This window comes from Gallinula chloropus (genome assembly GCF_964237585.1).
Source record: "Gallinula chloropus genome assembly, chromosome: 5".
Lineage (NCBI taxonomy): Eukaryota > Metazoa > Chordata > Aves > Gruiformes > Rallidae > Gallinula > Gallinula chloropus.
In genome coordinates this window covers 63,139,920-63,156,990 of record NC_140090.1, presented here as the reverse complement: position 1 = coordinate 63,156,990, position 17,071 = coordinate 63,139,920, and the positions used below count along the sequence as shown (strand labels likewise).

Genomic DNA, 17,071 nt, shown 5'->3' with positions numbered 1-17,071 from the left:
AGTGAGGAGGAGAGTGTGAGCCCTGTTTGCAGCTGGCTACGCTCAGTTACACGGAGGTATGGGGAGAGCTCTTATACCTGCGCAGAGCTCGTATACCTCTTATACGCAGGTATAAGAGCTCTCCCCATACCTCCGTGCTGCAAATATTTGAGTCAGCTCTGAAGGTCTATCCAGGCATTTCCTAGGATCCGAGGAGTTTTCTCCTTCAGTTACAACACATGTGTATGTCTGAGGATGCCGAGGGGGAGGCTGCTTTCTCAGATTTAAGTGATCTCATTCCGCATAGATCCAGTCTCTTTGATTAGCTCCCTGAACTGTTTTTGTCTGTGCCTGTGACAACAGCAAAGACACACTAACAGTCTTTATGTGAAGGGCAGTGTGGGCATCCCCGTGTGCCAGGCACAGCCCTGGTGGGACAGCAGCGCTCCTAGCAGTATTTGCAGCGGGATTACGATTCGCATCTCCTATTCCTGCAGAATGACTCAACTGTCACAGCAGTTGTAACCAGGCTCACAGCACTAGTTCTGATTATTGGCCCTTTCAGTGCATCAGGTTCCCGCACTACTGAGCTAGTTTACCTAAAAGAAAGATTAGCACAGATGCACGATTTCGGCCCCCGTTTTCAACCTCGTGAGCTGTGCCTGAGAGAGTTCGAAGTTACCCAGGATATAAGCCATTGCTGTCTTTGGTGGCATCTTGGACCTGTCGTTTAAACGCATCAGGACCAGGATTAGGTCTATCCACTCGCCCCTGCTTGTTCCAACCTTACGCGAGGGCGCCTGTTTTAAATGCAGCTAAGGGGTCCAAATTCAATCAAACCCTCGATGTTTATTTAAAGTATTGAATAGCAACAAACAGGGCCCTGTGGGCTTGGACTGCAGACAGCGAGGACATGCTTAAGTCAATTACACTTGACAATGCAGTAATAGCTCAGGGTAAGCGGCACCCTTAGACCTCCCGGCTCTGCAGCGCTATCGGGGCTTTCAGCCGAGGTGCCAGGGAGCCCAGCGGCATCTGCAACACAAAGGAGGCGAAATGTGGCAGTAAATGTACAACTGGGTTCAGCTGTGGTGTTTCGAGCCAAGCAGGCAGAAGCAAAAACTGAAACCTTTCCTCTCTCTTTTTTCCCCAAAATAAACTTCTGGGAAAAGACTTCGTTTGAGGCTCTGAATCTGGTGCCCAAGACGCCAGCGTAAATCTAGATTTGCGCCCTCGAGAGCGAAGGGGGATTTTTATCCTCTTCCCGGTGTGAGTGCTGATGTTACGGGATGCGTCCCCGACGCTGCCCCAGCTCTCGGGGCTCCGGTTCAATAGCAGTGTGGCCGGAGTGCCCAGAAGGGACTGGGCTGGTATAGTGAGGCGAGAAAACTTTCTCCCCCCGGGCCGGGGCTGGATGGCGTGGCCGTGATCCCGGTTCCCCGCCGCAGCCCCGAGCACTCGAGGGAAAAGCTCCGCCGCTGCCGTCCCACGGGGGGCACGGGTCGCGGGACTTGTGGGACGAGCGCTTTGCCTGGGGGAAGACTGCCGGGCTGACGGAGCGAAAAGAGGAGCCCTCGCGCTTTTGGTTCCTTTCCAAGCATTTTTAACAGAGGAAGGATGTAATAACATGCCACGGGCAATAAATCATAGGCTAGCTACTCCCCCTGGCTCCCCTCCCCCAGCCCCGGCGGTCCCGGCCCCTCTATAGAGGGAGGGGAGGAGGGGACTCCAGCAGAGCGCCGCAGCCGCCGGGACGAGCAGTTCAGCGCCCGCCCCGCGCCCCGCCAGTCGCCCCAGCATGGACCTCCGAGCCCTGGCTCTGCTCGCCTTCGCGCTGGCGATCATCTCCCTCTCGGAGGGTAAGTGAGCTGCCGGTGCGCCGCCACTCTCCCCGTCTGCTCGCCGCTTGCACCGGTCCTGCCTGCGGGCGCCAGGGAGCGCGGGCGGGAGTTACGGTCCCGCGGAAATCCCCGCTCTTCCCCCTCTCTCCCGCAGCCTGTCCGCTCTCCCGGCTTTAGCTCCAGCCGCGGCTCGGATGTGCGCGCCTGGCTTGCCCCGAGAGATAGCTGTTGGGAGCTGGAAGCAGGCAGGCTCCTTCGCTCGCTCGCTTTTGCTTTTTTTTTTTCTCCCCCCCCCGAAAGAAGGCTGGTCAAAGCGATCCTCTCCGCCAAATTTATCCCAGATTGAAATCGGCTGGAAGACTTTCAACAGCGCTCGGTCTGCGGAGAGGTGGTTTAGTTGCAAAATATGCATAGCGATTTCCCTTTTAAAAAACAGCCCTAAAAGTTAGGAGAAATGAAAACCAGACCGTTGTTTGGTTCCCTTTTGGTTCTTTTTCCTGATGTATCTTCCCTCGATCAGGGCAAAGCTGAGCCAAAGTGGTCACTCAGTAGGAATTCACCGCACCCCTGGAGAGGGTGCACGGGGAGGTTTCGGGGGAGCGCAGAGACGTGCACTGACGAGAGCTGCGGGGAAACGCGGGTGGGCAGCCGGGGAGCAATGCCGCGGCGGCATTAGTCGCTGTGGCAGCGACACCGCGGCTGTCCCTCCCGCACCGCGCAGCCCTGCCGTCTGACCGCCCGCTCGGTCCCGCCTGTCAAACCCGGAGCCTGGCCGCAGCAGCAGCTGGCAGCCTTGCTCGCCAAGGGCCCCCTGTGGGAGCCGCCGACACCCCCGAAGCCCGCTGCAAGCTGCGCCTCTTCTTCCTCATCCCGCGGGGACCCCAGCGCGACGGGGCTCCGGGGGAGTGGGGACCGCACGGGGCAGCCACACTCGCCACGCGCAGCCGGGCTGGGGTCCTGCCCGCATCCTCTGGGCATCTATCTCCTGGGCGCTCCACCTGAGGCTGGCTTTGCTGCCGGCAGAGATTTGCCACCTTTTGTCCCCTCATCGAAAGCTTGCTGGCTAAGTAACGAGCTCCCTTTCAATCCTCCGCTCCCCTCATTCTCACCTTCTGGAGACCGAAACTTGGGTGTTCCCCACCCAGGGCGGTAAAGGATGCCCTTCGGTTCCCTCTTTGTTTGTCTCGAGGGAGTTAATTGCTCCCGATAATTCCACCGATGCCTCTCCACAGTCCTGTACCAGCAGCAACCCCGTCCCGCTGAGGCACACAAAAAACCATCACGGAGCAAGCTCTGTCCCAGAGAGTCCCAACAGTCAGACTCTGCCAGGTGGGCTCTGGCCCCGGTCGCTTATTCCAGGATCCGCAGCACTGGGGCTGCCTGCTTGGAAGCAAACGCGCAGGTAGCGAAGGCAAATCCTGGACCGCAGGTGGCAGGGCCAGCCGCGTCCCCTCACCCCCCGCCACCACCAGCCTCGGGAACGCTGGTGCCGGGGTACCCAGAGCAGGCTCCCCTGGCCCTCCAGTGTGTGTCCGGAGCGAGATGAGGGAGCGCTGCCAGCCCGCATCGGGGCTGCCACCCAGATCGGAGGCGCGGGAATAGGGAACCGGGGCTCAGGGATTCTCCTACTCCTCGCCTTCTCGCCGCAGCTCTCAGCATAGGGTCGAGGGGCTGGCCGAGCTGACCGGCTGCATCTCGCTTTGCTCCCTGCGCGGCAGCACTTCTTAGATGGCAGCACACTGCAGTGGGCATCTTTATGGCAGGGGAAGCGTGTCCGAGACCTGGCTACGTGCATAAGGAATTGGCTTTTAAAAGGGTTGAAGAAAGCCACGGGTGAGGGGAGAGACCTGACTGACTTGCAATGATAACGGTGAAACTTTTTGCCTGCTTCCTTGCATGTCAAGTAGTGCTCTCTACCCTGATCCAGATGAAGGCTTGCAGGGCTACCTTGTCCTGAAGGGCAGGTGAGCCCTGAATTCTTCCTTACTACCCTGGTAAAGCTGTATCTGCCTCACTCCCCCATTCTGTTCAAGTCTTAAAATTTTGCCAGCCCTCTCCTGATGCTGACAAATACACCTTTGGATGAAAAGGAGAAAAATGATGCTTCCATCAAATATTTTTTCTTTTAATGCCCAGCCTGCTTGTCTGGATTTAGCTTCCCTTTCCATTCCAGGGGCCAGAGCTTCCCAGCACACACAGCAAGTTCGTAGCAGAACTCAAGACTCTAGTTCCCTTACTGTCCAGTTCCACCACAAGAGAAGCAAGGCAGATCTCTGTAGAATGAAATAGGTACTGTCCAACTGCGATAAGTGGTCACTCTGTGAGGGAGATTTCTGTGAGCGCTTTGTCTCTAGAGAAAATTTACCAGCACAAGTTGGTGTTAAGAACCAGCAAAACTCACCTTTGAGTTAAAAAACTGTAAATGTATTCATTATTAAAGAAAAAAAAAAACACCCAAACAAACAACTCTCAAAACCAAGAACCTTTCTAATAGATACCAAAGGAGATGTTTCCTTTTTCTTTTTGTCTAATGAATTATGGCAGAAGGAATGACATTGCCTGAATAGCATTTGCCTCTTCTGTAAGTTTTGACTTTCACCCAGTGTAACCAAATGTGCCAAGTAGATAAAGGTCTCAGAAGCTTTATGTACCATCAGTTTCATGAAAACTGGTATTTCATGTCACAGTGCAATTAACAGACTCCTAGTTTGTCCTACAGAGAGAATGGCTTCAGCTCCTGTTCAGTGTTTATTAGACATCAGAGAACCCACACAGCATTCCCTTCTGCAGTGCAAATATGTAGAATATTTAGCCAAAATCAGCTGTACTGTGCATGGAACAATTTGGTTTGGATTTTGAAATGAGATGTGTTTGTCAGCCTCAGGTGAGACCAGCAATATTCTGTTTCCAAATTACAGCCCCCAAATGGCCCCTTCCCCTTCCTGCTTTAGGATGATAGGGGGTCCATGTGTTGGGAGATGCCACATGCAGTAGTATTCCCTGGTTTTCAGCCTTGCTGAGAGCAGAGTGAGCCCCAGCCAAGCTCTCTGAGCCCCAGTGCTGGAGGGACAGTGGCAGGAGACAGTTTTCCTGTTAATGGTGCTGAGAGCTGCCCCAGTCAGTGCCTGTGCTGCCTCTCTGCACTCCTTGGCACCCAGTGCCTGTTGCTGATCGCCAAGGAAGGAGCACAGAAATGGCAGACGCATTCTTGTGCTGGAAGGGCAGTTGTCATTCCACCTTGCATTGGAGTGACAGAAGAACACCAAATGCTGGAGCTTTCCCTCTTCCTTGCTGTGCTGGATGCCCTTTCTTGGGCAGGAAACAACTTTGGGACTCATGGACATGTGAGCCATGGCTAAACTTTCTCTGTTTCTGATTTTGAGTGGGATGGAATCAAAAGTCCCTCTCCTGGCCTCGGAGAGGACAGGACTGCATTCTCAAATCATAGATCTAAACAGGTTTTTCTCTCTTGTGTGTTTTTTGGGGTTAAACTTGGTACAAGCTTTCATAGAGAGACACTTCCACTGCAGCTGAGATGAGCATTGTTGTATGATGACATTTGATTTCAGCCTCCCTTTCCAGTGTGAACTCACTGGTGTGCAAGCTGTCCGTCAGCTTTGCAGTGGGAATCCCTAGTGTCTTTCTCCCTTCTGCACCAGCAGATCAGCCCAGTGCACATCCATGGGACCCACCCCTCAGCCCTCCTTCCTTCTCCACCTGCCGATGAGAGCTTCTCCTCTCATTTATTAACTCATAGATGATACCACTGTTTGGTCTTCCATAAAACTGATAGAAAATGTCCTCTGATCTGGAGGAAATCTGCTCCCACGGATTAATTCCTCTCTGCCTGCCCACCTGCCTATGGGATCTCTGATTCTGGCTCAACTCTTGGTTGATACTTGGGGAAAAAAAGTTTTCCCTCTTGGGGACAGGGTAATTTCATCATGTTGCCTGTGGTTATACGTGCTAGAGACAGGCATTGGTGAATATGCAATATATGCAGATCAGCTGCACTTTGAAAAGCTGTCTCTTTTCTCACCTTCCTACATGACAGTTCAGGGATTCCAAGCTTTTCCCTGCTCTTTAGCTCTCTCTGTGTCTTTAAAGGAACTGAGTTTGGATGCTGTGGTTGCTCTTGTGTGGCTAAATAAACAGGGTGGCAGATTGCCATGTGGGAACCAAAGCCCTGTCAGATATAGATCTGACCATCTACAGCATGAGCCAGACCTTATGGGTTAGGTGTATGAATTTAATTCCTCCCAGAGGCTGAAAACTGCTCCACTGGGAAATTGCTTGAAATCTTAGGCAGCTCCTTCTAGACTTCTGTGAGGGCTTCTGTGTTTGTATTTTAGTGTGCATGGAGCTTTGAAGCTTACCCACAGAGAGAGGACCTTATTTATGTGCACTTGGTTGCCAATAATTATGTTCTTTCATGGAGAAACCGGGTAGTAGAAGCACTGCATCAGAGGCTGTGGTAAGAGCCAGGCTGCTTTTCTCACTTCTGCATGCATATTCATTGCTGGTTTTTAGTCCAGGGAGCTAAACTCGGGATGCCAGTGACAAGACTGTCATCCAGTCTGGTGGTCCCTGATTAGTACATGGGGAGCACACTGATACCTGTCTCCTGGATAACCGTTACTTTGCCACAGGATGAGAGTTGCAATGAGTCCAAATCTCTCCTGCGAAAACCACTGCGATCTCTCATCTCTGAGTCGCAGCTCCTCATGCGAGTATCTCGGTATCTCGTCTGGGAGTAAAGGTTGGCTGTAGTGTGGAAAGGTCAGCTGCTGGGCCCTGGGAAAGCCTGAAATACTCAGGGCTTTTCTCTAGCCAGTAAGTCCCCCGTGAAAAGCCTGCACCTGAGCCGAGCCGTTTTGATCTGAAGCCTTTGGAATTCATCGCTTTCTTCTGGCTACCTTCTAATTTGGCCTCGGGTCAAAATCATTTGGCAAGAACAACACTGAGGACAAGTGCCCCCTCTTTTGGCCTTTATCTTGTCTAATTACCAAGAGCATCCCTGCACAATGGAGCAGATCCTTATTCTAATTCTAATCTCTTCTTCTTTACTTATCTCCATTTTCTCTCCTACTTCTTTTGTCTTCCAAAATCACGCACCAGGATTGAAAGGCTGGGCACTGGGGTAAAAGGATTGTGCCCACAGGCTCACAGCTTTTCTACTGCTGCTGCACCCCCCACCCCCCGCCGCATATTTGGAGAGAGTTTCTGTCAGCCCTGGTCTGTGTATCTGTGTCGCTGACCGGGAGCAAGAGGGAGTAACGTGTCCTTTCTCTCCCTGTGTCCCGCAGAGAAACCCGTCAGCCTGACTTACCGATGCCCCTGTCGATTCTACGAGAGCAACGTGGCAAGAGCCAACATTAAGCACCTCAAAATCCTCTCCACACCCAACTGCTCACTTCAGATTGTGTAAGTCTTCTACACTTTTTAGCTGGGTGCAAATCTCAGGTGTCAAAAAGAAGAGTCACAGAGCTGCTTCCTGCTTTGGTGGCAGCAATTCGGTCTGTCTCATGCCTTGATTTCAAATTCATCTCTTCAACCCGTGTGTCAGGCATAGCTGGACACAGCTTTACCCTGCACAGAGGAGCCCAGCTAGATGCTTCCCAGCTGTGTTCTACCTCTCTGATCTCCCTGTGACTGTGATCCCATGTCCTGTTCCCCCATGGGTATGTGAGCAGGAATGTCAGACAGGCTCCCTATTGCCTTGGGTGTGGAGGTTCTCACCTTGGGGAAAGGACTCAACAGTGATCCGAGTCTTCCAATGCTCCACTTCTCCATAGAGAGGAGCAGAACAAGAAAAGGATTTCCTGGACTTAGTGTAGGTACAGCAGGTACAGACCCTAAACATGTGCTGTCCTGATCTAGGGACATACCAGGCAGTGACTGACTCTAGTAAGTTGCAGATCACAGCAGGATAGGGGTGATGTGTTCCCAATGGAAAATAACCTCTTCATTTTTGCTGAAAATCAAACACAGCTTTTCAGGAAAAATGGGGTTCCAGCTTTATATGTGTGTTTTTAGGAAGGTCTTTTTGGTTCCTTTGTTCATGGGTGACCCACTCCCTCCTTTCCCAAAATTCAAAATCTTCAGAAGGAAAAAAATAATCATTCATCTTTTGATTGCAAGGGAGCCCTACTGCTATCAACTTCTGTTGACCTCTGTGAGATCACCTGAGCAACTGGAAAGGGTTTGTGTGGCAATCCCATCACTAGTTCAATCTTCAATTCATGTTAAGCTTTTCCAGTTTCAACTTAAATGCTATAGAAATCCATTCTTTGTCATCCAAAACATTTCTGCACTCAGAAAACTGGTGTGGTTTCATGAGATTTCTCAGGAATGTACAGATATATTGAGGAACAAACATCCATTCACAAACCAGTTTTTATTCATATATTTTTCTTTCTTAAACCACTCTGGGTAGATCATACATAGTTTCTCATGTGTGCTTCTGCCTTAGGTTTTGGTGGAGGACAGTGAGAAAAATATAAGCCTCAGCTGAGAAATAATTTCCTTTCACAAAAATGACAAAACCAGCTGTGACTAACTCCAATCTCTACCTACAAATAATTTTGGAGGCAAGCATCCAAAATGCAATAGTGTATGGATTTGTGCTCTGGGACTGTCAGTGGATGTCATAGGGGTCCCAGCACTAAAGCTTTGCAGAGGATTTGGAATTTTCTGAAGCAGTTTCAAGAAAATGACAGGCATTTAAGGCAGGATAGAGTAGACATTTATCTCTTAATTAACTTGGGATCATAGTCATTAGAGATAGATAAGGGCATGAAATGCAGAAACACAAACAACTCATGTTCTTGTTCATTCTTGACCCAAAGATTTGTTTGAAATGTGATTTAGTGGTACACAGAACACAGAAAACTGTGGCACACCATTTTTTGGTTACTTTAAAACATGAGGTATTTTAAAACTTACCTCCAAATGCTCTGGAAACATGAGTTCAAACTATGTCTTTGTTGAAACAGAAGCTGAAATGGAATAAAAACTAACCCAAAAGTTTCTCATCTCGATGGTTTTAACCACACTGTGAATTTAGTGGATATGCATTACACAGTGAAGATGTGAGTAACTTAAAAGCTACTGTTTTCAGCAATAGAGAATCTCAGTGAAACCATATATTTTCAAGGAAAGATCTTGGGTTTTTTGCACTAGTACATTCCCCTTTATGGTTGAGGGGAATTGTACCTGAACTAAAAGCCTCAAAGCAGGCTTTTGTCTTTGGTTTTATGGGAAGTCACCTCTCCAAATCGAGAAATCTCCTCTTTCAATGTCTACTTCTACAAAGCCTATACTGAATTCCTTGATTTTCAGTAGAGGGAAACAGGCATTTTTAACATGCAATTAATTGCATCCTAAAGTAGACACCTAAACCAATTCAGATTAACACTTCATACAGTTGCCTAGATCTCTGCCATGACTATACAAGGAGCAGGAGCTGACAGGCTCAGAAGTAAAGGACTAGAAAAATCCCTGTCTTAATATTAAGTGAGAGGAATTGCGTTGCATATGGATAGAAGCTGGTTACATGTGCTTCTGGTTGTGTACTCTGCCAGGCCAGCTCAAGAGTTCCCAGGCATTGCTAACATCAGCAAATCCATTCTTACTCTCTGTTGGTATCGCTTCACTGGAAAAACTCCAGCTTGGCATTGCTGTAAGGGAAATATGAATTAGGCCCATTCATCTCTTTGTTGGCACAGGGCTTGCAAGACTGGATCTCTCATGTGTTTATGTTAAAACTATGTTATTACATAACTTCAGACCAAGGAGCCTTTTTGACCTGTTATTTCTTACGCCACAGTTTTGTGTTCTGCAGATTTCATTTATAAAGCAGGGAACATTTTGGCTTCCATCCAGCAAAATGCTTAAACAAGTACTGAACTCATTCCGATGGACATTTCCATGAAATTCCTGGGTTTAGCACTTTAGCATGGCAGGCAAGCTGTTGAAGGGGAAATTCTGAGTGGCTGGGGCAGAGGCAGGGTGCTTCCTGAACGTGGGAGATCACATCAGGGCAGTCTTAAGAGGCCCTGGAGATCCCTGGAGGGTGAGACCTGCTGATGGGGGTGAAAAGCTGTTTGTACTGCTTCTGTGTGAAAGGTGCAGATAGGTGAAATTCACAGAAATTCAAATTAGCTAAACAGTCTGGTTTGGAAAAAGCATCTTGGACACCCAAGAGAAACCCTTCAGGAGTTCTCTGCTTTTGTTTCCAAGGCTGAGTGAATGCATGAGTGAGAACTTGCCTCTGGCACTGTGGTATTTCCAGTTGTCTTCCTGCCTGCAACCTGTTAGTTCAGTCTTCTATAAAACAAAAAATTAACCAGACTCTTTCAGAACATCCAAGAGGTTTGTCTTTGTGTCTGTCTTCAAAACCTGTGAAACTTCAATTTTGGGTTGAATCTGAAACCTGTTCTTAATTAACTCATGCACAAATGTTATATATTTATCATGTCAGTGTTTCTAAATAAAATGTAGCTGTTCATGGCACTGAAAGCATAACTGCCCAGATATAAATTTGCAAAGTCAAATTCAAATTCTGTACCTGTCACATCCTCCCATGCAAACCAGTACAGACCACAAGCATCAGAGAAAGATGAATTATAATGGTGCTTTGAACCCAGGGATATTGATAGTAGGTGCCTTGAGGATGGCTGGGGTAACCCATCCTCTTCATGGGTTAACTGAGAGCAGAACAGAAGCCCAAGAAAGTTGGGCTGTCTGTAGTGGAATGACAAACCTTTGCACAAAATAAGGCATCTGGGGGTAGGGGTGGGCTGAGGAGTGCAGCACACTAGACTCACTCTGACTTTTCTCTTTTGGCAGTGCAAGGCTCAAGAGCAACAGCAAGCAAGTGTGCATTGATCCCAAGTTAAAGTGGATCCAGGAATATCTGGAAAAAGCTTTAAACAAGTAAGGCAAGAGACAAATGGACTTAACAGCTAACATCCTGAATTATTAAAGGGTAGAACGTTAAGGGCTGGCTTTTACCATGTGGACAAACTACTTGTGGAATCAGATATTATTTTGAAGATGGGTTTGGAGTTGACCTAGTCTGTATTAAAACAACAGCTTCAAGTATATCATCCTAAATGCTAAACTAAGAGTTTTGCCATGGTTTGAGGCAAAACCTATCCTAATGAATCTGTTCTGGGGTCCCCAGCTCATTCTTTTTTAAAAAAGCCGTTCTCCCAAGGAAAAAGCTTCCTTTATGCCCTCACTTCCCCATAGCCAAACAACAGTTACTTCAAAATCTATATTGTTCCAGTTTCCTTGGAGCCCCTTTTACCATGTTACACTGGGGGTCTGTTTGCACAGGCAGCTGAGGCCTAGGAGATCTTGGCTCTAAAAATTGTTTCTTCGCTGGCCAGTGTGGAGTGTTATTAATATTGGGCTGCCATGAATGAGGCGCTCCCACTCATGAATGAGGCTGGGAAAAAACAGCCACACTTGGGAAATTCCGACTTTTAAAATCTACTTCTATTCCCCTTGAAAGTGGGGGCTCATGGCTACCCCGAGGCGGAACCAGCGTATCTCAGTTCAATCTTACAGTGAGCAAGAGCAACTCAGAGAACATACCTGTGCTGAGTTGCAAGGGAGGGCTCCAGCCTTCCCTGGGATGGAAGATGAGACAAATGATGGTACAAAGCATTTCCTTGCTTGTTCAGGCCCCTCCGTTTGATCCGGCAGTGGTATTTTGGTCAGCAAGCTTACCTGTGCACTCAGTACCCCTCCAACCCTTGCCACCACATTCCCACCCCTCAGTAACCACGCTGCAACCGTGCTGAACCTTGCCCCTGCTGCATCTGTAGGGTAAAGGCAGGGCTGGAATCTAGTCATTTGTAAAAATAATACATTCTTTGAGAAATGTGGGGAAGGGTTTGTCCCCAGGGCAGATGTGAGGCAGTACAGGTAACTGAGTGCCCACCACTGTTTGCTTTGCAAATGTATCTGCCAAACAAGGGATAAAGTTATCAGAAAAAGATCTTGTTCCCCTGTATTATTACAATAATCAAGGGGAGAAATGCTACTAGAGGTAGAGACATTCCTCCATATGGCCCTTTTGGGACCACTGTGGGGCCAAGAGTGAGGAGGAGGAGGGAAGGAAGCCAGCTAACAAACTGACTGTGATTCCAGCCCTGACAGCTATTCCCATCTCATCCGATGCTCAGTGCCTTCTTTGCTGCCAGCACTCAGCCCTCTTGTCCTTTAAACAAATTCTCTGCAGGGGTAATCCAGGTTAATGCTGCCAGGATGGCTTTGGATTTAGGCACAACTGAACCTAAGAGCAGGATGTGGCCCATGCTGACTATCCTACAGGGGCTCAAGCTATTTTTGTTTTCCAACTTGGGAAAATCCTCAAACCCCCTGACTAAGTTTCTGTTTGCTGTCAGCCCTGGCAAATCCTTGGTGCTGTTCATAAAATCTGAAATTTAGGAGGCACTTAAGAAATTTTCAGGGTCAGGCAAATGTGATTATGTGCTCAGATCCTGCCTGCTTGATTTAGGGCAACAACTCAGCTGGAACACATTCTGCTCTCACTTCCACTGGTGAAGATCTGAGGCCAGCTCTACTGAAACCAGTGAGCCCTTGCCTGATCTCCAGCCAGATTCTGGGTTTTGTTTACTTAATGCTAATCCAGAAGCAATTCTGCTAATTTGGTGGATTTCATCCTGGTTTACATTGAGTAACAGAAGAGAATTTGGTCCCAGCTCTATGAAATGAGATGATAGAAAGCATGTATCTCCATCACATAATCCTGTAATCATGGCATTATTTTCATTTTCCAACTAGTAATGCTAGCACCAGTGGCATTTTCATGCTCCACAAACAGTCAGGGCTCTGCTAGTAGCATTTTCACAAGGCATGTTTTTCATATATTTTAGTGCACAGCTTTGACTTCTTCATTGAAATGTACTTTGGAATATATTTATAGCGCATCAAACAATTCATATATTTGAATTGGAGCCATATGAATGTTGGTAGTTTAAAACACCGATATCCCTCTAAACTACTAACAGCTTGTAAAATAAATCTATATAGATCTATAAATGTTAATGTAGCTATCAATTTCAATCAGCCATATATTATATTTTTTCACTTGTACTGAAATTGTATGAAATGTGACATTACCCTATATGCACTAGCAATAAAATGGCTAATTGTTTCATGTTATGAAAACCCAATTGTACATGGGAATTTATTTTTCTGGAATAAAATCAATACATTTTGTAGAAAGGGCTCTTGTAATTGCTTAAGTAAAATCCAAAGTGTCATCTTAATCTATACCAGTGCTTCAGTATAAGAGTATCTTCTGTGTTACATCTGCAGCTAAGGGCAAGGAAAAGTTCATAGAATATAGCAGTCCAATGCAGTTGATATTGAAACCAGGATTGGTTTTCAGTAGGGAATTATTTTGCTCTCTAATTCTGCTTAGCCTTTATTATTGCTTTATATCCATCACATCTCCATGTAATATACACATTTATGAGACATCAGTAAAATACATTCTGGCTGTGAGAGAACCAAATTCCTTAACTGGCTTTAAAAATCATTGTGCAGTTGCTGTGGCCAACATCATTCAACATTCATTCATTTTATAGACAAAGGGGCAAAACAGTCCTTTCTGTGAAATAGCTAACAAATCCTTTATCACTTCCAAGCAACCCCACTCATCATTTACAGTCCAAACTTGAATGTCTTTCCCTCCTCCCTTTATGCAAGGATATGCAAGATCAGTCCCTTGCAGTGTAAACAGAGACTGGAGAACGATCCTTGTCATGTTAATATAGTCCCATCTCAGATCTTCCCCTCAGCCCATGATGTTGGAGTCCATTAAGCTCAGCTGCTACTGCAGGTGCAGATAAGAGGGCTGATGGATCTGGAGAAGATAAAGTCAATTAGGAAAAGCCTTTCCTCTGAGCCTGCTGAGAGAAAGGAAACTCCCAGCTTCTAGAGGCTGGCTGTGGTAGGAGCCAAGCCCTGCTGCTACCTGCCTACACAGGCTTGTAAATCCCAGTGTGGTAGGTCTTCCTCATCTCTGACCTCATTTGTAAATATGGGCTGGAGTACAAGACACTAAACCAACTACTTCCTTGTGGTCCACCAATGTGTGCTGGGTGACTGCCCCACACAGTGAGGGACAACGTAGGTGAACATCTTCACAGCCTCGTTTGAAGGCAATGAATACCTACAGATCCCATGGAATAGCCACCAGTTCTTGTTTATGTCAGTGGGAATGCTGGGTGGGAAAGGCCAGAAATCCAGCCCACCCTCTGTTTTCACAGTACCTGAGGTGGTAACACATGGATGGTGAGGCTCCTGGCTCACAAGTTCATGCAGGTGTTTGGGGAGGCTTATATGTTTTGGGAAAAGAGCTGTTCTGGCCTCAGAATTTGAAAATGTCCTGTCACCAGGGCACTTCTGTTTGTCTAGCATTCCTCTGAGGCAGAGGGTATGTAAAAGGAGATGTTTTCTTCATTTACACCCTTCCAGCAAGATGTGAAGAGACCATAGGATAAATGTGAATAAGGCCTTTGTATATGAATAATTTATGGCAGTCTTTTTGTATTTTTCTTTTAATTTAGACCACGTCATCGCACTCATAAAAAAAAGCAACAGAAGAAACGGGGCCCACGCTGCCCTTCCCGTGCAACACCACTAAAGTCTCCAGGGAGAAAGAATGGTAGGAAGCATTAGTTTCTGAGCTGGGATACCTCAGGTTCAAGTCCCTGCTCTGTCACTGACCATTTTACATGACAGGCAAATATGTTAGCCTGTCCGGACCTCCATTTTTCCCCATATTTGTTGAGGATGACAATTTTATCCTCCCTGCAAAGGGGTGTTATATAGATAAAAACTCTTAAAATAGGGGGGAATGTTCAGCCACAACAGAGGTGGGAAAATCTTCCCATTTTACAGATGAGAAAATGGACACACAGAGAGGCCAAAATGACCTCAAAAAGCCAAAGTAAAAGACAGGATAAAGGTTTGGAAGCCCTAAGTCTTTTAGCTGGCCATATTCCTCCATTACCAAACTGACATATGCCAATGCTCTGGATGTCACAGGGTTGGGTTTTTTTCTGCCACCAGTGTGGTGTGTCCTGCCTTTCTTCACCAGAAGGATAAGGTTACTAGTGTGAGATATTGGAACAGGTATCTTCAAAGAGGAAAGATTTGCTTATGGCTTATCCATCTTCTTCATGCCTGGATGAGTTCCAAAGCTACCGTCACTGTGTGACCATAGCTGGTCACACAGTCTCATTGAAAGAGATGTTTGTTCTGGTCCTGTAGGTTAGACAAGACATACTGAGACACCAGGGATTTTGAGTGTGTTTACCTTCTGACACTTGTATCTCAGCCTTAATGACCTCACCTAAACTGCAAAAGGCCCTTCAGGCTGGAGCAGGAGTAGAGATCACTTTAGGCAAAACCTGGAGGCCTCCAGCACAGGCTGGCTCCTTGTTCTGAGTGAACCCTGCACACAACACACTTGCACTTCGCTGTGATCCCTAACTCACTGTTTTTCCTGGGTGCCGTGCTCACACTGAGCATTGGAGACTCGATTTACCTGCCTCCTACCCTGAGCTCCCTACCACTGCACTGAATGCCTCACATGCATTCTGTGCAGCATGTGGCTGCTCACCCTCCCTGTCACCCCACCTTCCCTGGGCAGCTGGTCACCATGAGCTGTGATGTGCTGCCCAGCTGCTCACAGCAGGTGAGGTCCCAGAGCAAGGAGACCATGGGGATAGTTCCTGTCTGGGCAGTACACTTGGGAGCGTCTGCTCTCCAGTTACCCACTGGTGGGAGCTGAACACTTACAAGAGCAGAGCGTGGGCTGTCCTCTTTGGTTCTGCATCCTCACAGAGACCTGGCACCCTCATAGACCCCTGAGGAGCTGCAGTCCATGATCTCCCGCAATACATGGGGTAGAGGCAGGTAGAAGAGGCATTCCCAGTGCCACTTTCTCCACTACTGGGGCTGCTCATGTATGATTAATCGTTCCTTTCCCTGCTGTTTTTTTTTTGCCGAGTCCTTTGCCCACCGATAATTCCCTGCTCCAGCTTTCAAGTCCAGAATAAGCTTCCTAGCTTCTTCCTGTGTTAGCTCTGAAAACCTTACTAACTGTGACGAGCACAACCTACCCAGAATAACTCCCATTGCTGGGTTTGCCCTGCTGGGTCCAAATAGCTCCTTGTGGAGAACTTCCCCCAATAAGTTTGGCAAATTCTGGTTGGAGGGTCTGCAAAACAACTACCTTTGGGTTAATCCGGACAGATTTGCTGTTTGACTAGGCCTGATATCAAAGCTTTTGCAACTGAAATAAACCTTACTAGTGTTTCACTCTCTTCTTCATCAACAGGAGGTTCAAGATGTAAGAGGCAAGCATTGTAAGCCGTCTACAGGATTTCTTACTGTAGGACCCAGAGAGCAGATAACCAGTATTAGGGAATGAATACATTTCACTGTTATGCAGCACAAAAGCAACGCTTCATGCATTTCCAAAGTTGAGGTTTTTTGTTTGTAGATTTTTTTACCGTTTTGGTTTGGTTTGGTTTGGTTTGGTTTTTGTTTTTTTTCGTTTGATTTTCTTAAAATTGGCTTGCTTTCACAGTGCTATTTTCATATAGTAGGATGTAACTATTTGAGAAAAATATGTTTTTCTACAGGTTGGTTTATTACCTAGCACTGATGGCAGATATGAATTTAAACTAACCCTGTGTTATTATATGACATTTTATTTCCTTTCCTATGTAGAGGTCCTGCTTTATTTAACTTTCTTTTGGTTCATGCAAGTCTCCTGGAGTTTTAAACCTAGAAGGACATGAACTGTACAGTGCAATGATGTTGTATAAGTAGTGGAGGAATTCCTTGCCTCCAAAAGTCATCAAGGCCAAGAACATAGGAGGCTAAAAAGCATCAGACATTCATGAAAGTGGACCACATAACCATGGGTGGCATTCATAGGCATTTTGGATGAGAAATTAAACTCAGGCTTACAGGGCTAAAGCCCTGCTCTGAAGATCAGAGGACGTGGTGACAGCTACGAACAGCTGGGTCAATGCACATCTGGTATTTCAAGGTGCTAGTATTTGGTTTGTAGTAGTTGTGTGTGTGTGTGTGTGTGTTAAGAGCCACAGCAATGATCTGATGTCTCCTGGCATATCCTATGTTCCTGTGTTTCTGATGACAGATTTTAGCACAAGAAGGAATAGGTTATTAAA

The 17,071-nt window shown here is 47.1% G+C and overlaps 1 protein-coding gene across 1 annotated transcript; it reads left to right on the top strand.

The window, feature by feature from the left end:
* Positions 1-1,777: 1,777 nt before the first annotated feature.
* CXCL12 (C-X-C motif chemokine ligand 12) lies at positions 1,778-16,241 on the top strand (the record flags this gene model as incomplete). Its single annotated transcript, XM_084265464.1, has 5 exons — positions 1,778-1,838; positions 7,127-7,244; positions 10,671-10,757; positions 14,432-14,529; positions 16,210-16,241. 5 exons carry the CDS (start codon positions 1,778-1,780, stop codon positions 16,239-16,241), a joined length of 396 nt encoding a protein of 131 aa, XP_084121590.1.
* Positions 16,242-17,071: the final 830 nt, after the last annotated feature.